This window comes from Sylvia atricapilla, unplaced genomic scaffold (genome assembly GCF_009819655.1).
Source record: "Sylvia atricapilla isolate bSylAtr1 unplaced genomic scaffold, bSylAtr1.pri scaffold_68_arrow_ctg1, whole genome shotgun sequence".
In the NCBI taxonomy this organism is placed as follows: domain Eukaryota; kingdom Metazoa; phylum Chordata; class Aves; order Passeriformes; family Sylviidae; genus Sylvia; species Sylvia atricapilla.
The window spans coordinates 61673-82494 of NW_027077155.1; the positions used below are offsets into that span (position 1 = coordinate 61673).

The 20822-nt window shown below is 53.5% G+C and overlaps 2 protein-coding genes and 1 long non-coding RNA gene across 3 annotated transcripts in view; 1 reads left to right on the top strand and 2 right to left on the bottom strand.

Moving 5' to 3' along the window:
* Positions 1-6952, bottom strand: part of LOC136374995 (zinc finger protein 208-like) — a 29857-nt gene extending 22905 nt beyond the window's left edge. The window contains 4 exon segments of the mRNA XM_066340350.1: positions 273-497; positions 5002-5074; positions 5077-6573; positions 6761-6952. Of these exon segments, the coding sequence (XP_066196447.1) occupies positions 273-497; positions 5002-5074; positions 5077-6573; positions 6761-6875 (1910 nt within the window). The 5' untranslated portion in view covers positions 6876-6952.
* Positions 6953-7622: 670 nt separating this feature from the next.
* Positions 7623-13534, top strand: LOC136374994 (uncharacterized). The gene is made up of 2 exons (XR_010746027.1): positions 7623-7657; positions 13219-13534. It is a non-coding gene; the product is annotated as an uncharacterized lncRNA (long non-coding RNA).
* LOC136374992 (zinc finger protein 892-like) lies at positions 9419-10416 on the bottom strand. Its single transcript, XM_066340349.1, has one exon. It carries the CDS (start codon positions 10277-10279, stop codon positions 9509-9511), a length of 771 nt encoding a protein of 256 aa, XP_066196446.1. The 5' UTR covers positions 10280-10416; the 3' UTR covers positions 9419-9508.
* Positions 13535-20822: the final 7288 nt, after the last annotated feature.

Below are 20822 nucleotides of genomic sequence, written 5' to 3' on the forward strand. Positions count from 1 at the left end.
CACCAGTACCGGCAAATCGCCACGTGGGACACCCCCCCCCCCCCCCCCAAGATCCCTCCAGGGTCATTGCCGGCTCAGTTTTGGGGTCTTGCAAGATCCAAACATCCCCTGCCCCGCAAAAAAGCCCTCCCAGAGGAACCCTCCCCGACAGATTTGGGGAGAGCTCTCCATCCCCGCTCACCTGCGGGTTCCGAGGGGGTGATGCTGCGGGATCCCGGGAGCTGTGGCATGAGCGGGCCACCGAGGGAACCACGTAGTGATTCTGCTGCTACTCCTCCTCCTTCAGCTCCTCCTGTTCACCCTCCTCCTCTTCCTGCCGCTCCCGCCTTTCCTCGTCCTTCTCCTCTTTTTTCCTCTTCTTCCCGCTCCTCTTCCGCTCCCAGCTCGGCCCGGGCAGTGCCGACACCCAAAAGCAGCCGCGCTCTGCCCTGGGGGGTTCCAAAGCGGCCCCGCCCTGCACCATACTGGGAGCGATACAGGGAGCACCGGGAACGATCCTGGGAGAAGCGGGAAAGAATTGGAAGTGCTTCACCCCCCAGTATCACTCTTACTGGGAGAACTAGGTGGGAACTGGGAGCGAACAGCGCCCAGACTCGGCTGCAGCCGGCGCTGAGGGGGTGGCCAAGCCAAAGGGCGTGGTTACGCAAGTAGAGGAGCGATCCCGCGCTGTGATTGGTGGGCGGGAGTAGCGTGGGGTTTCCCTGGTCACGTGAGGGACGGCGGGGGTGCTGCAGGGATGGCGGCGGCGTGCGGTGAGAGGGGGCAGGGACCGGGGATGGGACAGAGAGCGAGAATGTTACAAGAAATGGGAACAGGGCCCGCGGTTGGGGACGGAGATGAGACCTGTGATGGGAATATGAGAACGGGACTGGGAAGATGGAAACAGCCACCGCAGAGAGAATATGGGGTGGGGATTCGTGTTCCAAAGCGCTGCAGTGAAACACGTCCGGGCCTGCGAGCCCTGCAGCTGGGCCTCCCCTGGGCTGCTGCGGCCCAGCGCCCAAAGGCTGGAGCTGCAGCCTTGCTCCTGGGCCAAGAGCAGGAGGCTCCTGCAGGCCCGTGTCCCCTCCATGTCCCCAGCAGGAGGGAGGGCTCTGAGGCACAGCGGGGGCTGGCAGGAGGGGCTGCTCTGGCCAGCTGGGGCCTGTGAGAAATGGCCAAAGCCTTGTGCTCTGTGCAGCTGGCCAAGGACAGCAGCAGGGCTGAAGGGTTCCTGTGCCACAGGCAGCCCGAGCTATGGAGCCCTCAGGATCCCATGGAAGAGGCAGACCTGTGAAATGGCACCAGGAATGGGGAATTGGACCTGGAATGGTGACAGTGTCTCCGAATACGCGATCTGTACAGGGACTGGGACTGGAAGTAAAGAGACAGGGACCAGGAATACGGGATTGGGTCAGGGAATACGGATATGGACTGGGAATAGATTGGGGGATGGGAATATGTGGACAGGTAACATAGAAACTGCAACCAGAGAGAGAATATGGTATGGGGATTAGGAAGGTGGGACCAGGATTGGAAGTGGGAATGCCAGGACAGGACTGGAAATGGAAATATGGGATCAGAGCGAGAAATGTAGAATTGAAAATTTGGGACGGGCAGGGGGACCAGGAATACAAGAACAGGAACAGAACACGAATATGGGAATATGGGAAAAGCAGCCAAACAGAGAATATGGAGTAGGGACAGAAAAAGATACCAGGAATTGGATATGGACAGGGATTGGAACAGGATAGGGCCAGGAGTGGGGTGACAGGAATGGGTGGGGGGCAAGAGGAGTGACAGTGAGGAGAGGGGAATCCTGGACAGGGGACACCAGGAACCAGGAAGGAAGACATGGGAACAGTTTCAGGGCAGGGGGTCCTTGATCAGCTGCCCCAGAACCTCTACCAGGGTCTCCCAGCACAGCTGGAGACCTTTGGTTGGGAATGCCCAAAGCCCTGAGCAATGCCCAAGTCCCTGCCAGGAACCCTCAACTCCCTTGCACCCAGCATCTCTCACATTCCCTGGAAAATCTCCCCCATGTCCCCATGCACGTGTTAGTTCAAAATCTTTATTTTTACCCTGGTTTTGCGTGATTTGAAACGACAAAGAGTAATGATAAGAAAATCCAGGCCATGGGGAGCCAGGAAGATGTGGAGCCCCCAGCCAGGTGTCTCCCCAACATGTGTCATTGGCACCAGGGATCACCAGGACTCTGCACACTGAGGGTCACTGGGGATCATCTAATGCGAAGCCTCCCATGGGGGATTTGCTGGAGCAGTGCATGAAGCTCTTCCCGCGCTCGGGGCAGTTGTAGGCCCTGTGACATCACATGGCTGTGATCCTCTCTAGTCTGTGGGACATGACAAGGGGCAGGGCTGGCTGTGATTTGGTTGGTGCCTGTGAAATCCCCAGGGCAGTGTCACAGTGGGGGCAGCTCTCAATGTCCCCAGCAGGTCCCGCTGTCCAGTGCAGCCCGTGCCAGCAGTCACTGCACACACGGGGGAGGCTGGGCTGGACGGGGGTCGGGGCAGAAACGGCGCCCCCAGGACTGGGCTCTCCCTCTGCCTGTGGGGCCCAGCCCCTGCTCTGGCTCAGGCTCCTGCAGGCGCTGCAGGTGCATCTCTGCACTCTGTGCCCTCCGTGGGCTGCAGGGGCCCAGCTGCCTCAGCACAGACTGCACCAGGGAATCTCAGGGCCATCAGCTCCAGCACCTGGAGCAGCTCCTGCCCCTCCTCCTGCCCTGCCCTGGGTGTGTGCAGAGTTGTTCCTCTCACATGTTCTCACCCTGCTCCTCCTTGGTCACAGTTACAACTACAGGATAAGTGGTTTTCTTTTTCTTCAATCTGTTATCCTGAAGTTGTTGCCACCATTTCTAACTGGTCCAGCCTTGACCTACGTCTGGTCCATCCTGGAGATGGCTGGCGTTGCCTGTGCAGGACATGGAGGAGCAGCTGCTTCCAGCAGCCTCTCACAGAAGGTACTTCCAGAGTCCTCCCTTAACAAAGTCTGGCCATGCAAACCTAGTATAAGTAGGTAGGGCTTTTATTACCATTTTGAATTCCTTTTTTTGCTATTATCTCTTTTTTGCTATTAATATTAGTTATTTTTGTTACTAGTATTTTTTTGTCTTTTTGACTCTTTATAAATAGTGGTTAATAGGTATAATAATAGTAAAACTCAAAACAAATTTGTTAATTGTAAGTAGAAGCTTTAATTTTTGCAGGTGCTTGTCCTATCGTGTTCTCCGTCATCGCTGTGTGTGATGCTGCTGCTGCAACGGCTCCCTATTTCACTGATTTGGGAAATTCGCTGGCAATTGCTCAGTTGTCATAAAGAGAGGGCTCATTCCAATCAAATGGATTGCCTGAGCTCTTCTAGTACCACTGTTAAAAGCTTGTTTTCTAATATTGTTGACTTTCTCAGCTTCCATTTATATTTGTATGAACCAAAATGTTCTGGGATGTGATTCTGCAAGATTCTGTAATCAGCTGCCTCTTTTGCTCTTGGATTTCTTAATGGTGTGTCAAAACTGAAAGCATCATTTTGGGTGGAAACCCTTCAGTGTTAGATAGGATTGTGCCAGCAGCAGCTGGTTTTGCACATCTAAGCAGAGCTAACAAAGATTCCATGAACAGAATATTCTGGCTCGTTGCGGAACCCGCAGTGCCCGGCTCGAGGGAGCTGCGGTGGGCGCTGCGGGTTGTGCCGGGGATGGGGAATGTCCGGAGCCCCTGGCCACGGGCCGGCAATGGCCACTGCCCCTTTGCTGAGCAGGGGCTCAGGGCCCTGCGGTGCCGGGCGGTCGGTGCCCGCTCAGCCCGGGACTGTGCGAGAGCCGGGAAGAGCGAGAGAGCCCGGGCCGGACATCAGCACCCGGGTGGGCACGGCCTGGGAGGGGGCACAGCCCGGGGGGCCCGCAGAGCCTCCCTGCTGGAAAGCTCTCCTGTGACAGCGGGGCAGCTGCCAGGACAGGGTCTGGGAATTGGTGTGGAGATGGAGAAAGAGACAGGGAATGGGACTGGAAATACAAGACAGGGACTAGGAATGATACACAGAATGGGGACAGGGAGCAAGAATGGGACCAGGAATACAGGACTGGGATTGGAAATGACACAGGGAATACGAGATTGGTAAGAGGAATAGAGACATAGACTGGGAATGGGACCAGGAATACAGGAGTACTCCCTGGGATACGGTAATATGAGAATATGGGAATGGGATCTGCAATGGCACTGTGGAAACAGGGCACAGAACATGGAAACAGCAACTGGAGAGAGAATATGGGACGGGGATTAGGAAAATATGGCCAGGATCAGAAAAGGGAATACAGGAATGGAGATGTGAACTGTAATATGGGAACAGGGCAGGGAATATAGCAATGGAAATGCGGGACCAGCAGCAGGAGGGAAAATACGACAAGTGTAAGGGGGCAGGGAATATGGGAATGGAAATGGAGGAACAGCAACCAGACAGAAAATACGGGACAGGTACTGGAAAGGAGACCGGGAATGGGATCTGGACTGGGATGGGAGCAGGACAGGACTGAGAGTTGGGTGAAATGAGAACGGGCAGGGGGCAGGAGGAGTGACAGTGAGGAGAGGGGGATCCTGGACAGGGGACACTGGGAACCGGGACAGTGGGACATGAGGACAGTTCTTGGGCAGGGGAGCCTTGATCAGCTGCCCCAGAACCTCCGCCAGGGTCTCCCAGTGCAGCTAGAGCTGCTCGGCCTGGGGAGCCCAAAGCCCTGAGCAAGGCCCAAGTCCCTGCCAGGAACCCTCAATTCCCTCACACCTAGCATCCCCCACATACCCTGGAGGATCCCCATTTGTCTTAGTTCAACGTGTTTATTTTTAGGCTGCTTTTGAGTGTTTTGAAACGACAAAGAGAAATTAAAAGAAACGCCAGGTGTCCAGGGGAAGACAGGAGGACGTAGAGCCCCCAGCCAGGTGTCTTCCCAACAGAGATCACTGGCACCAGGGATCACCAGGGCTCTGCCCACCTGGGCTCACTGGGGATCATCCAGCACGGATCCTCCCATGGGGGATGGAGCTGGAGCAGTGCACAAAGCTCTTCCCACACTCAGGGCACTCCAGGGCTTCACTCAGTGCTGGCTCTGTTGGTGTCTGGTCAAGTGAGAGCTCTGTGAGAAGCTCTTCCCACACTGGGGACACTCGTACGGCCTCTCCCCGGTGTGGATACGCTGGTGAGTGACGAGGTGGGAGTTCTGCTTGAAGCTCATCCCGCAGTCAGGACAGCGGAAGGGCCTCTCATCCGTGTGAATCCGCTGGTGCCTGAGTAGATGTGAGCTGGTCGGAAACGTCTTCCTGCATTGGTCACACTCATAGGGCTTTTCCCCCGTGTGAATCATCTGGTGTAAAATTAGGGCGGAGCCCCGGGTGAAGCTGTTCCCACACTGGGGACACTGGTAGGGCTTCTCCCCTGTGTGGATGTGCTGGTGCCTGATGAGGGCCGAGTTTTCCTTGAATCCCTTCCCGCAGTCGGGGCAGTGGAAGGGCCTCTCATCTGTGTGAATCCGCTGATGCCTGAGGAGACAGGAGCTGGTCTTAAACCTCTTCCTGCATTGGTCACACTCGTAGGGCCTCTCCCCTGTGTGGATGCTCTGGTGCCTGATAAGGGCTGAGTTTTGCTTGAAGCCAATCCCACAGTCGGGGCAGCGGAAGGGCCTCTCATCAGTGTGAATACACTGGTGCCTGAGGAGATGTGAGCTGGTCAGAAACCTCTTCCTGCATTGATCACACTCGTAGGGCCTCTCCCCAGTGTGACTCCTCTGGTGGACAATCAGGTTGGAGCTCTGGCTGAAGCTCTTCCCACACTCCCCACACTCGTAGGGCCGTTCTCCTGTGTGGATCCTCTGGTGTGTGATCAGATCAGAGCTCTGGACAAAGCTCTTCCCACAATCCGTACAGTCGAAGGGTCGCTCCCCAGTGTGGATCAACTGGTGTTTGCTCAGGTAGGAGCTCGTCCTGAAGCTCTTCCCACACTCGGGACACTCATAGGGCCTCTCTCTGTTGTGGATGCGATGGTGCCTGATGAGGGTGGAGTTTTGCTTGAAGCCCATCCCACAGTCAGGGCAGTGGAAGAGCCTCTCATCTGTGTGAATCCACTGGTGCCTGAGCAGATGGGAGATGGTCTTAAACCTCTTCCTGCATTGGTCACAGTTGTAGGGCCTCTCCCTGCTGTGGATCAACTGGTGTGTGCTCAGGTTGGATCTCTGGCTGAAGTTCTTCCCACGCTCCTCACACTTGTAGAGCTGTTCTCCGGTGTGGATTCTCCTATGGCAGAGCAGAGAGGATCTCCACCTGAAGCTCTTCTCGCATTTCGAGGATTTTTGGGGCTTCTCCCCATCGTGAAGCTGCTCAGGGACCCCCAGCTCCAAGCTCTGCCCCCAGGTGGGTCTTTCCTCCTGGGATCCCCGAAAAGTGCGTCTGCAGCCTCTCCTGGTGCGGGATCTCCAGGCCTTTTCCTCCCCATTGGATTCCTGCGCCATAGAGCCGCTCCAAAGGGCCTGTGGCACGAGCTTCTGCCGCGGGGATTTGCCCTGCCCGGGCTCCGTGCTCAGCTCCGTGTCTGGGGGAGGAAGGACAAGGAGAGGACGGGATTTGTCTCCGTGCCACAGCCAAGGGGCAAGGAGTTTCCCTCAGGGCAGCCCCGGCAGGACGGCGTCGGCAGCGGGCTTGTCCTGCAGCCGGGGGCCAGGCTGGGCCGGGACATGGAGCAGGACAGAGTGGAAAAGGGGCACTGACTGCCTCCTCACCTGCTTGCAGATCCTGGGCCATCTTCCTCTCCCTCGCGGCCTCCTCCTCCTCCATCGGGCCGAGGTTTGGGAATGGGAGATCCTGGATCGGGGGTAAAACAAGGGCTGAGAGCATTCGCTTGGCTGGTCCCGTTGCCCAAGTGCAGCTGCACAAGTCAGCGCCCCTTTCAGCCTCGGGGGGCCCGGACCCCGCTCACCCGCCGAGATCCCTCCAGGGCCATTTCTGGCTGGGCTTCGGGGTCCTGCAAGATCCGAACATCCCCTGCTCCGAAAAAAAACCTCCCGGAGAGGCCCGCGATGGACTTGGGGAAAGCTCCCCCTCCCCGCTCACCTGCGGGTTCCGGGGGGGGCGATGCTGCCGGAGCCGGGGGAGCTGCGGCCTGAGCGGGCGGGCGGGGGAACCGCGTGCTGCTGCTGCTGCTGCTGCTCCTCTTCCTCCTCTCCTCCTCTTTTTTTTCCTCGGTGTCTGGTTGCCCTGCTGCTTTTCTCTTTCTCTTTCCTGTTCCTCCTCCTCTGTCTCTGCTCTTCCTCCCGCTCCTCCTCCGCTCCCAGCTCGGCCCGGGCGGTGCCCACACCCAAAAGCAGCCGCGCTCTCTCCTGGGGGGGTTCCAAGGCGGCCCCGCCCCGCGCGGCCCCGAGAGCGATCCCGGGAGCAGCAAGAAGGTACTGGGAGCGCTTTCCCTCCCAGTATCGCTCTTACTGGGAGCGCTGGGAGGGAACTGGGAGCGAACAGTGCGCGGACTCGGCTGCAGCCGGCGCTGGGCGGGGCCAAACCATATGGGCGTGGTTATGCAAATACAGGAGCGATCGCGCGCTGTGATTGGTGGGCGAAGCAGCGCGTTCTTTCCCTGGCGACGTGAGGGCCGGAGAGGGGCGGAGCGATGGCGGCGGCGTCCGGTGAGAAGGCACAGGGACCGGGGATGAGACAGCGAGCGGGAATTGGGACCATAAATCGGGACAGAGAGCGGTACCACGGGACTGAGACCAAGAATGGCACCGGACACGCGGGACTGAAATCGGGAATGGGAACAAGGACTGGGAATTAGGCCGGGAATTGGGGACCGGGACTGAGAATCGTACCAGGAATGGGGACAGGGACCAGGAATAGCACCGGGAATTGGGACTGGCGCAGGGAATGGGAGCCGGAATAGGGGATCGAGACCGAGACCGGGACCAGGACAGGCAGTGGGATTCAAAATACAAGAACGGGACTTGAGATGTGACCGGGAATGAGGACGGGGATTGGGAGTGGAACAGAAAATACACGAGTGGGAATGCCAAATGCGTGGGTCAGAAAACACAGGAATGGGATCGGGAATGGGAATATGGGAACAGGACAGGGAATATGGAAACAGTGACTGAAGAGAGAATATGGGGTGGGGATTAGTGTTCCAAAGCGCTGCAGTGAAACACGTCCGGGCCTGCGAGCCCTGCAGCTGGGCCTCCCCTGGGCTGCTGCGGCCCAGCGCCCAAAGGCTGGAGCTGCAGCCTTGCTCCTGTGCCAAGAGCAGGAGGCTCCTGCAGGCCCGTGTCCCCTCCATGTCCCCAGCAGGAGGGAGGGCTCTGAGGCACAGCGGGGGCTGGCAGGAGGGGCTGCTCTGGCCAGCTGGGGCCTGTGAGAAATGGCCAAAGCCTTGTGCTCTGTGCAGCTGGCCAAGGACAGCAGCAGGGCTGAAGGGTTCCTGTGCCACAGGCAGCCCGAGCTGTGGAGCCCTGAGGGCCCCATGTGAGAGGCAGCCCTGGGGAATGGCACCAGGAATGGCATTGGGAATGGGGACAGGGAATGGTGACTGGGACGGGAAATACAAGAGAAGGACAGGGGAATGGGACTAGGAATGTGGACAGGGACGGGATAGGGACAGGGACTGCAGATGACAGTTTGCGAATGGTATGGGGAAGATGGAAACAGCAACTGGAAAGAGACTATGGGATGGTGATTGGGAAAGTGAACCCATATCAGAAAAGGGAATACAAAAATGGGACTGGGATCTAGAATATGGGAACAGGACAGGGAATATAGAAAAGTAAATTTGGGACGGGCAGTGGAACCAGGAATGCAAGAAACGGAACAGGGCAGGGAATACGGGACTGGGAATATGGAAATGGCAACCAGAGATTACAAGACAGCAATAGGGAATGAGACCAGGAATGGGATCTGGAGTGGCATGGGAGAGGGGCAGGATGTGAGTGAGGTGAAATGGGAATGGACGGGGGCAAAGGGCATGAGAGTGGGGAGAAGATGATCCTGGACAGGGGACAACAGAAACTGGGACCGTGGGACATACGGACAGTTCCAGGGCAGGAGGTCTTTGATCAGTTTCCCCTGAAACTCCACCAGGATCTCCCAGCCAGAGCTGCTCGGCCTGGGGTGTCCAAAGCCCTGAGCAAGCCCCAAGTCCCTGCCAGGAACCCTCAACTCCCTCGCACCCAGCATCCCCCACATCCCCTGGAAGATCCCCCCCGATCCCCATCCAGGTCTTAGTTAAAAATCTTTATTTTTACCCCAGTTTTGGATGTTTTGAAAGAACAAAGAGAAATTGAAGGAAAATCCAGGCCGCGGGGAGCCAGGAGGATGTGAAGGCCCCAGCCAGGTGTCTTCCCAATATGGATTACAAACACCACGGATCACCAGGGCTGTGCCCACTGGGGGTCACTCAGGATCATCGAGCGTGGATCCTCCCATGGGGGATGGAGCTGGAGCAGTGCATGAAGCTCTTCCTGCAGTCAGGGCACTCGCAGGGCTTTACCTTAATGGTGCCTCTGTTGGTGTTGGATCAAGTTAGAGCTCTGTGAAAAGCTCTTCCCACACTTGGGACATTCATAGGGCCTCTCTCCGGTGTGGATGCGCCGGTGGGTGATGAGGGTCCAGTTGCGGTTGAAGCCCTTCCCACAGTCAGGACAACGGAAGGGCCTCTCATCCGTGTGAATCCGCTGGTGCAGGAGGAGATCGGAGCTGGTCGGAAATGTCTTCCTGCATTTATCACACTTGTAGGGCCTCTCCCTGGTGTGGCTTCTCTGGTGGACAGTTAGGTTGGAGCTTGTCCTGAAGCTCTTATCACAGTCTGCACACTTGAAGGGCCGTTCCCCTGTATGGCTCCTCTGGTGGAGGATCAGGTTGGAGCTGTGGATAAAGCTCTTCCCACACTTGGGACACTCATAAGGCCGTTCCCGTGTGTGGCTCCTTTGGTGGGCAGTCAGGTGGGAGCTCCACATGAAGCTCTTCCCACACTCCCCACACTTGTAGGGCCATTCCCCCGTGTGGATCCTCTGGTGGACTGTCAGGGTGGATCTCTGGCTGAAGCTCTTCCCACAGTTGGGACACTTGTAGGGTTGTTCCCCAGTGTGGATGCACCGGTGCCTTACGAGGGTGGAGTTGTGCTTGAAGCCCTTCCCGCAGTCGAGGCAGCGGAAGGGCCTCTCATCAGTGTGAATCTGCTGGTGGAAGAGGAGATTGGAGCTGGTCTGAAACCTCTTCCTGCATTGATCACACTCATAAGGCCTCTCCCCAGTGTGGATCATCTGATGGCGGATGAGGGTGGAGCTCTGGCTGAAGCTCTTCTCACACTGAGGACATCCATAGGGCCTCTTCCCTGTGTGGATTATCTGGTGTTTGATCAGGTCAGAGCTTGACCTGAAGCTCTTGCCACACTCCCCACACTCATAGGGCCGTTCCCCCGTGTGGATTCTCCAGTGGTAGACCAGGGAGGATCTGTGGCTGTAGCTCTTGCCACATTTAGAGCACTTGTGGGGCTTTTCTCCATCCTGAAGCTGCTCAGGGACCCCCTGCTCCAAGCTCCGGCCACCTCCCTGGACCAGGGTGGGTCTTTCCTCTTCAGATTCCTGTGATCTGTGTTTGCAGTCCCTCCTTGTGCAAGATCTCTGAGAGTTTTCCTCCCTGTTGGATTCCTTCTCCGTGGAGCCACTCAAAACGGCCTCTTCCACAAGGTCCTGCCGCGTGCATTTCTCCTTCCTGATCTTCGTCCACGGCTCCTTCTCTGCGGGAGGAAGGACAAGGAGAGGATAGGATTTGCCTACATGACATAGGGAAGGGAAGGAGAACTCCTCAGGGCAGCCCCGGCAGGACGGCGTCGGCAGCGGGGTTATCCTGCAGCCGGGGGCCAGGCTGGGCTGGGAGATGGAGCAGGAGAGAGGGGGAAAAAGGGGCACTGACTGCCTCCTCACCTGCCTGGGGCTCCTGGGCCATCTTCCTCTTCCTCATGGCCTTCTCCTCCTCTATCGGGCCATGGTTTGGGAATGGGAAGTCCTGCTTTAGGGGGAAAACAAGGGCTAAGTGCATTGGCTTTGATGCTGCCATTGCCCAAGTGCAGCTGCAGAAGTCAGCGCCCCTTTCAGCCTCGGGGGGCCCGGACCCCGCTCATCTCCAGGCTTTGCCCGTTAGTACCGGGTGATCGCCACGTAGCACTCCCCAAGATCCCTCTACGGTCGTTTCTGGCTGGGCTTTGGAGTCCTGCAAGATCCAAACATCCCCTGCTCCGCAAAAAAAGCCCCTCCCGGAAACCCTCCCGATGGATTTGGGGAAAGCTCCTCCTCCCCGCTCACCTGCGGGTCCCGGGGGGGTCGATGCTGCCGGAGCCGGGGGAGCTGCGGCCTGAGCGGGCGGGCGGGGGAACCGCGTGCTGCTGCTCCTTCTCTTCCTCTCGCTCCGCCTATTCCTCCTCTGTCCCTGCAGATCCTGCTCCTACTCTTCCTACCGCTCCGGTCATTCTCTTTTCCTTTTCTCGTCCTCCTCCTCTGTCTCTGCTCTTCTTCCCGCTCCTCCTCCGCTCCCAGCTCGGCCCGGCGGTGCCGACACCCAAAAGCAGCCGCGCTCTGCCCTGGGGGGGGGTCCAAAGCGGCCCAGCCCCGCAGGGCAGCGGGAGCGATCCTGGGAGCAGCAAGAAGGAACTGGGAGCGCTTTCCCTCCCAGTATCGCTCTTACTGGGAGCGCTGGGAGGGAACTGGGAGCGACCAGCGCGCGGACTCGGCTGCAGCCGGCGCTGGGCGGGGCCAAACCATATGGGCGTGGTTATGCAAATACAGGAGCGACCGCGCGCTGTGATTGGTGGGCGAGAGAAGAGCGGGGGGCCGGAGCGGTGGCGGCGGCGTCCGGTGAGAGGGGACCGGGAATGGGGACGGGAAGCGGGATTGGGACAGGGAATGGGGACATGGACCGGCAGTGAGGTCAGGGACAGGGAATGGAGACCGGACAGGAACCGGGAATGGGAATATGGGAACGGGACCGGGAAGGTGGAAACAGCCACCGCAGAGAGAATATGGGGTGGGGATTAGCGTTCCAAAGCGCTGCAGTGAAACACGTCCGGGCCTGCGAGCCCTGCCGCTGGGCCTCCCCTGGGCTGCTGCGGCCCAGCGCCCAAAGGCTGGAGCTGCAGCCTTGCTCCTGGGCCAAGAGCAGGAGGCTCCTGCAGGCCCGTGTCCCCTCCATGTCCCCAGCAGGAGGGAGGGCTCTGAGGCACAGCGGGGGCTGGCAGGAGGGGCTGCTCTGGCCAGCTGGGGCCTGTGAGAAATGGCCAAAGCCTTGTGCTCTGTGCAGCTGGCCAAGGACAGCAGCAGGGCTGAAGGGTTCCTGTGCCACAGGCAGCCCGAGCTGTGGAGCCCTCAGGATCCCATGGAAGAGGCAGCCCTGGGGAATGGGACTTGGACCATGTGGACAGGGATAGGTAATAATGATACACGGAATGGGGACAAAGATTAAGAATGGGACCAAGATTTGGCTAAGGAGTACCAGACTGGGACAGGGAATGAGACACATAATGCGGGAATGGGATTGGGAATGGAGACAGGGACATGGAATGGGATTGGGAACAGGAGAATATTCCCTGGAGTACGGTAATACAGGAAGATGGGACCAGAAATGCAATCGCCAATGGGAGTATGAAATACAGGAAAGGGATTGTGAGCTAGAATATTGGAATGGGACAGGGAATATGGAAATGAAAATGTGGGCCCAGCAGCAGAACAGGGAATATGAGAATGTGAACAAGGGAGGAAATATAGGACTGGAAATATGGTTATGGAAACCAGACAGAGAATACGGGACAGGGACAGAGAATGAGACCAGGAATAGGATCCGTACTGGGATGGGAGCAGGATGGGATTGGGAGTGGGGTGAAATGGCAATGGGCAGGGTGAATGGACGGCGGGCAGAGGGGGATCCTGGAAAGGGGACACTGGGAACCGGGACAGTGGGACATGGGGACAGTTCCAGGCAGGGGGTCGTTGATCAGCTGCCAGAGAACCTCCACCAGGGTCTCCCAATGCAGCCGGAGCCACTAAGCCTGGGCAGCGCAAAGCCCTGAGCAACACCCAAATCCCTGCAAAGAACCCTCAACTCCATTGAACCCAGCACCCTCCAAATCCTCTGGAAGATTCCCTCATGTTCCCATCCATGTCTTAGTTCAAAATATTTATTTTTACTCTGGTTTTGTGTGTTTTGAAAGGACAAAGAGAAATGAAAAGAAAATCTTGGGCCGCGGGGAGCCAGGAGGATGTGGAGCCCCCAGCCAGGTGTCTTCCCAACACGGATCACCAGCACATGGATCACTGGGGCTCTGCCCACCAGGGGTTACTGGGGATCATCCAGCATGGATCCTCCCATGGGGGATGGAGCTGGAGCAGCACATGAAGCTCTTCCCACACTTGGGGCACTCAAAGGACTTCCCTCAATGCTGGCTCCGTTGGTGTCTGATCAAGTGAGAGCTCTTTTAGAAGCTCTTCCCACACTTGAGACTTAAAAGGCCTTTGTCATCACAAGGAGCAGGGCTGGCTGTGATCCTCTCTAGTCCGTGGGACATGACAAGGGGCAGGGCTGGCTGTGATTTGGTTGGTGCCTGTGAAATCCCCAGGGCAGTGTCACAGTGGGGGCAGCTCTCAATGTCCCCAGCAGGTCCCGCTGTCCAGTGCAGCCCGTGCCAGCAGTCACTGCACACACGGGGGAGGCTGGGCTGGACGGGGGTCGGGGCAGAAACGGCGCCCCCAGGACTGGGCTCTCCCCCTGCCTGTGGGGCCCAGCCCCTGCTGGGAGCACCTTGGGCAGGGCACGGGGCTGCTGCTGGCCCAGGGGGACAGGCCTTGACTCCTGCCAGCTGCCTGGGCCCCTCTGGTGCCTGTCCCACATCCCTGTGCCTCCTGTCCCCATTACTTCCCTCCCCCTTCACTCCCTTAATCAAAGCCCCACTCAACATCATCACTGTGACCTCTGGAAAGAAAGAAAGAATGAAGTAAGGGAAAGGTAGTCAGTGTACCCTGGCTGGATGCCAGACACTCACCAAAGCTGCTCTCTCACTCCCCTCCAGAGACAGGCAGGAGAGAGAAAACAGAATGAAGGCTTCATGGCTTGGGATAAGGACTGGGACAAATCATTCAGCACATGCCATCATGGGCAAAACAGGTTTGAAATTCGAGCCATTAATTGAATTTATTGCTATCAAAAACAGAATAGGATAGTGAGAAGTAAAATAAATGTGCTTAAAAGCACCTTCTGCCCATCCCTCCATCCTTCCCAGCTCTACCTCCTACCTCAATGGGTGCAGGGAGACAGGGCATGGGGGTTCTGGTCAGTTCATCACGTGTTCCTTCTGCTGCTGCTTCTTGGGGGAAGGAATCACGGCCCTGCTGTGCAAAGGGTCCATCCCAGAGACATCTCTCCATGAACTTCTCCAACGTGAGTTCATCTCACAGACAGCAGTTCTTCACAAAGTGCTGCAATGTGGGTCACTCTTCCATGGGCTCACAAGTCTGATCAGAACCTGGCTCCAGCATGAGCTCCTCTCTGCACAGGTTTGTAGGTCCCTGCCAGGTCCCTGCTCCAGCACAGGTTTCTCATGGGGTCACAGCTTGCACTCAGGCATCCCCCTGCTCTGGCACGGGCTCCTGCAGGCGCTGCAGGTGCATCTCTGCACTCTGTGCCCTCCGTGGGCTGCAGGGGCCCAGCTGCCTCAGCACAGACTGCACCAGGGAATCTCAGGGCCATCAGCTCCAGCACCTGGAGCAGCTCCTGCCCCTCCTCCTGCCCTGCCCTGGGTGTGTGCAGAGGTGTTCCTCTCACATGTTCTCACCCTGCTCTTCCCTGGTCACAGCTACAACTACAGGATAAGTGATTTTCTTTTTCTTGAATCTGTTATCCCAAAGGTGTTAGCAGCATTTCTGACTGGCCCAGTCTTGGCCTGTGGCCAGTTGGTCCTGAAGCTGGCTGGCGTTGCCTCTGTGGGACATGGAGGAGCAGCTGCTTCCAGTAACCTCTCACAGAAGGCACTTCCAGAGTCCTCCCTTACCAAAGCCTGGCCATGCAAACCTAGTATTAGTATGGTAGGGAGCTTGTGGACAGGGACATCTTCAACCAGAGCAAGCTGCTCAAAGCCCCGTCCAACGTGGCTCTGAATGTTTCCAAGGATCCGACGCCTCCCTGGACAGCCTATTACTTGCTTTCACCAGCCTCTGTGTAAAAAAAATTTGCCTCATGGTAGGATCTGTTGGATGACAGGGTGAGAAGCACCAGGCCAGCAGAGGTCATGGAAGGAAGAGACCAATTTCATGGCACTGCTGGCCTGGGTAGAATTACCATGGCTCAGAAAGGCTGCAGGTGCTGTGCAAGCGAAGCCAAACCTGGGCCAGTGGTGAAAGAGCAAACAGGGCTGGGCTGATTGCTTGAAAGAGGATGAGGATGATGAGGAAAGAAGACCTCATTCTTGCCTGCCCAGGGGGTCCTTCCCCAAGAGCTTTGAACCTGCCTGCAAGTGCCTGAGCTCTTGGTCCCCTTGGCCATGGCAGTCGTCTGCAAGGAGACAGGTTATCCTCTTGGCACTGGGGCAGTGTCCTTGCAGTCCTGTGGCTGCCGGGCACGGTGACACAGCTGTCCTTCCTTGGGCACTGTCCAGCACAGCCCACGCTGCCTCCAGGGAGTGCCATGGGCTCTGGGCAGGACAGAATCTCTCATTCCAGGGCTGCACTCTCATCCCAGGGACCAGGATTAAGGCCTTTGCTCTTCTGCTCTACTAAGCAAAGGGTTTACTCAGCACCAGAGCCACCTGCCCAGTGACTCTGCCTGCCTGCAATCACAGCCTCCAGTTATTGGTGCTAACAAGGCCCTGGGGATGCTTCATCAGAAAGGGCTTTGAGTGGCAACTCTTAATGCTTCAAGAGACTTTGGGTTTTTTTCCTGACTTGGATTTCTTCAAGGACTGCTTCTATCTCCTCTCAGGATCTGAGAGTTCTGTACTCGGAACACCAAATACACCCCAGAGCTCATAAAAACAAAGAAAGGCCTAATGAGTCATAACCTTCCCATTCCCTTTGTCCAGTCTTCAAGACTTCTACAGCTAATTAGAGAGGTTTGAGGACTAGAGATAGACTCCAATGTCTGCTTTGCAGAGGTGATAACAGCATTGTGCCGCTGACATTGATCCAGGGTATCCTAAGGAGATCATGACTGATGGAATACAGTTCCTCATGGCGCAACAGGAGATGGAAAACTGCCCATCACCTCCACGCCCCAGTGGCCATCTGGGATGTACCTCACCTCCTGAAACTTGTCCACTGAATTCTGTCGTGATGTTACAGCTCCTTTGCACCAACTTCCACCTCCTTTTACTCTACATCTGGCTGCAAACAAGCATGGAAGGGTTTCTGCTAATTAAAAAAAGAAAATATCTTCATTTAAAGTAATAATAAAAAGAACATCTCCCTCCCAAAGATCCCAAAACTAAACCAAAACTATTCCCTTACATCCTGACAATATCCCAAAGTTTGCATTCACAATGCCTTCCATCAATCATGCATCTCCAGTCGAATGTTATCAATGGATAGTGCTGACACAGAGTATGGAAAATAGCCCCAGAATTTAACAATGGTCTGTTGTACAGGCACTCTCAATAGTGAAAGAACAATTCTCAGGAGCATATCATTATCACCATATGGATGACATCTTGATTGCAATGCCAACTAAAGGCCTTTTGCAGATTTGGCTGAGATTGATGTGAGCACTTGTCCTGGGTTGTAGTTTAGGAGGTATTCTATCACCATCTTTAGTTAATGGCCCATCAATGCCTTTTGCATGACTCAGAGATAACGCCTTCTGGGAGTTACCTCTCTTTAATGGGCCATCAAGGACCTCTTATAACTCATCATCCCATTGTGAGATGCTCCGCCCATGGGGAGGAGCCAAGCATTCTCACCTGGATATAAGCTGGGATTTGGGACAGTAGAAGCAGCTTTCACCAACTGGATTCCCAGAGGACTGGAGCTACCAGACCTTTCTACGAGATCAGTGCTTCAGGAAGACCACCTCATCTGGACTGCTTCCATCAACCTGATCAGGTTGTATTCTGACTCTGTCAGTGGTTTTTCTTTTTGTATTGTAGCATTTTATTTTATTTTATTTTATTTTATTTTATTTTTTTCCTTCTCATTAAATTGTATTTTTGACTTGGAGCCTCTCACTTGGTTTGTTTTCAAACCACAACAGCACTGCAAGAGTTTGAGCTGCAAATTGCACCAAAAAAGGTGTAGCAACAACCCCTGTGGAAATACCTGGGAGTTAAAATATTAGATCAAACATTACAGCCACAAACAATTCAATTTTCAACCAAAGTCCAAACTTTTAATGATGCACAGAAGCTTTGGGTATCATCAACCGAGTAAGGCCTTATTTAGCGTTAACCACCGCACAGTTAACACCCTTGTTTAATGTCCTCAAAGGTGACCCTGAGTTAACCTCTCCAAGGAAATTAACTCCAGAGGTGAAAACCACACTTGAAACAGTAGAGCAGAACACAACAAACAAAGTTACCAGATATGGCCTGACATTTATATTACAGTGTGTGTTGCTATTGTTGATCTACACCCTACAGGGGTTATTATTCATCAGTGGGACACTCAGTTTAGAATTGGTATTTTTGCCCCATCAACCTAAAAAGACAGCACCTACTATTATTTGATTGTACAACTAATTATCAAATATTGTCAAAGGTGTTTGCAGTTAAATGCCAAAGATCCCTCAAAAATTATCATACCTGTGTCACAATACAAACAGATAGGACACTAATTTCTTCATGCAGAAAAGCCAATTCTTTATTCACATAGCTCATATTTATAGGAAATATCCAAAGGCACCATGTTAAATCTAATTGGCCAGCAATTAAGTGAAACTTAGTTCATTGCTTGGTAAGGGCTATTGTACATGTCCATTGTACAAGAGCATCCATGAACGGTAGGGAGAGAGGACTCTGCAAACCTGAGACACTTATAGAACACGTGGTTTTATTGCAGGGGTCATAGGTAACTGTTGTGGTGCATTTTGGACTTTACCAAATTTTTGCATGCTTTTGTTCTTTGTTTTATAATGGTTTGTTCCATGTACCTCATATTTTACTCCATTATGGTTTACCCCAGTTATTGTTATTAATCAGTCATCGTTTATGTGACACCTGGGTCCTGCCTGTCACTTCAAAGCCTCACCCTGACCTCTAGAAAGTTCTGGTGAGGACGTCGAGTGGTTGGTGGGGTCCAAGTCCCCCTTCGCCCTCTGTCCCTTGATTTGTCTTTTAAGTTGTCATTTATGTACAGAATCACTCCCATTCTCTATTGGTTGCAAGGTGTAACCTCCCCACTCCCTCACCCCCATATTTAAGGTAAAACCCCATGCGTTTAGTCGGCTTTGGCGGGCTGACTCCTGGGTGAAAGGGAATGCTGAGAATTTAATAAAACCCAGTTGAAGTACCCCACCGGAGTTCCATCCCTTTATTTCTCACATTGTTCACGCTTCTGCTGAGGCAAGAACCTACAGGATTGGAACTGTATTCCAAAATACAGGACCGTACCTTTTTACCATGCTGGTGGCCAGAGCTAGCCAGGGAAAGAGGGCAAAAGCCACGAGGGAAGCACCACACTGTCGCAGGTAACACGGCCTGTCTGCAGCCACCAGCCTCAGCTGAAGGGAAGCCCCAAGGAGAGGGAGAGAGGGAGAGAGAGAGAGAAAGAGAGAGAGGTAAGAAGGAAGAGGTAAGAGGTGAGAGCAGGGTAAGAGAGTAAGGTAATAGCAGGGTAAGAGAGGTGGCAGGGGTAAGGTAAAGTAAGAGCGGGAGGTAAAGGGCAGGAGGTAAGAGATATAAGAAGGTAAGAAGGCAAGCTAAAAGGGCAAGAGGAAGAGAGAGAAGCTAAGGGGGAAAAGCTAAGGTAAGAGGGTGAAGTAAGAAAGTAAGAGCAGGAGGTAGGTCCTTGTTACAATACATTATATCTCCTTTTGTGTTGAATATTCTGATTTACATAGACTAACCAGTGTGAGATAAAAAACCTACAAACTTCGCATAAGCCTATGAGAACTACTATATTACCATATCATTCTGTATTCTAAACTCTAAAGACTACTTTTCTTATCTACCTTTTCCCAGATACCTTTGGCGGCTACTCCCTGGGGCTCCTTTGTTTACTACCACCCAACCCATCACCAGCTAATTGCTGTCTTCCTGCCTGGCATGCCTACATCTCAAAACTAGCTTTCATTTCTATTTCACTCACAGGTTTTATATTTTTAGTATCTCTTGCCAGGCAATCATATTTGTAGGCTTTTCCTGTCTCACCTTTCCCAACAGTCCATCAAACTCCTTATTTCTCCAAATAGTTTACGTATTTTTATTCACTGATTTTCATGGGATAGATTTATTGTGTATACAGGTGTGAGCGGTTCTCTTACCAGAATAGACTGTTGTGGTAACTGATTCTTATTCCTTTAATTCTTTCTCATGGGAACTTACCAGGCTAGATGTTAACTGCACTCAGCCAAAGCAACAGGCCTAACTCATGATTTTACAAGGCCTTTCTTTTATAAGGTTTTTTACCTATATGCAATAGTTTCCCCTTCTTTTTGTTTTTTAAAAAACAAAACCCCTTATGTGTTATGGTGTTAAAATTGTTTGCTCTTGTGAAATCATTAACTTGTTAAGCCTATTACTAGTAATCTGTTAGATACAGGATAAGATATATGCAATACAGATTATAATCAGCAAAACGTATCAAATACTATCATGTCAGTGACAAAGAGATTGCAGCATAGGCAAACAAAAGATAATGTCTCTTAGGGAATGGAAATAAATGACCATTGTTCTTAAATCCATATGGTTGGAACTCAGGAGTCATGCTGTTTAGGCAGGAAGAAGTGCATTCGCTGGAAATGTTGACATCACTGAATGTCCTTTCTGGAAGCCTGGAACAGGGAATAACTGAAGGAGGTTAGTAGGAACACAATAAATGATGATGACATAAGGCCTCTGTTGGCAGGCTGCCTCTGTAAGTCTCCAGAGACAGCTATGTTCTGGCAGTCCTGTTTCCGTTCCTGTCTTGGCCACAAGGTCTGGATGAAGTTTTAGGTAATTTTTTTTCTAATTTGGCCTCATTTTTTCAGAGGTGATTGATGCTTGTCCAAGTGAGCAGATAACAACTTTAAACCTGTTGGTAATAGAACACATGCATATCTTCTCCCTAGGTCAGCAAACCAGCTAGGCCCTGCTGTTGCACACTCAACTGGGGATCAAATTTGATGATATTTTTCAAAATTTCTAATGTAAATATTGCATTATTTAAAATTATCTATTGTCAAAATTTCTAGTGTATATATTACATAATTTGAATGTTCTTAAGGTGTCATTTTCCCTTTGTTTTAAAAATTATATGCATGTCTCTAGTTATGAACATGAAGGAACATTAAAGCAAAACAATGTATGTAGTGAAAGAAGAAACACACACTGAGGAAGAATAAGTCAGATAATACACATATTACCATCACATGTGAAATAGAAAACAATGCATTATCAATCCCTTAAATAATGTTCCATTGCCCAGAATCTGCAATAATTGCAAACTTTGTTTTTAGTGAAGACATGGATAACCATTCCTAGGCAAGGTTTCCAAGTTAACTTGCAAAGTAGGTCCAGCTGTCATAAATTCCTATTGCTAAGTGAAAGTGACTTGAATATAGTTTTGATGCAGAAAACACCTGGGTTTGTTGGCATTTTTCTCGACCAGGTAGAGCAAGGGCTTGGCCAGAGCCCGG

Bases quoted from the DNA above. Each gene is read 5' to 3' on its own strand.
- LOC136374992 (XM_066340349.1), bottom strand. From the start codon at position 10,279: ATGATCCACACTGGGGAGAGGCCTTATGAGTGTGATCAATGCAGGAAG.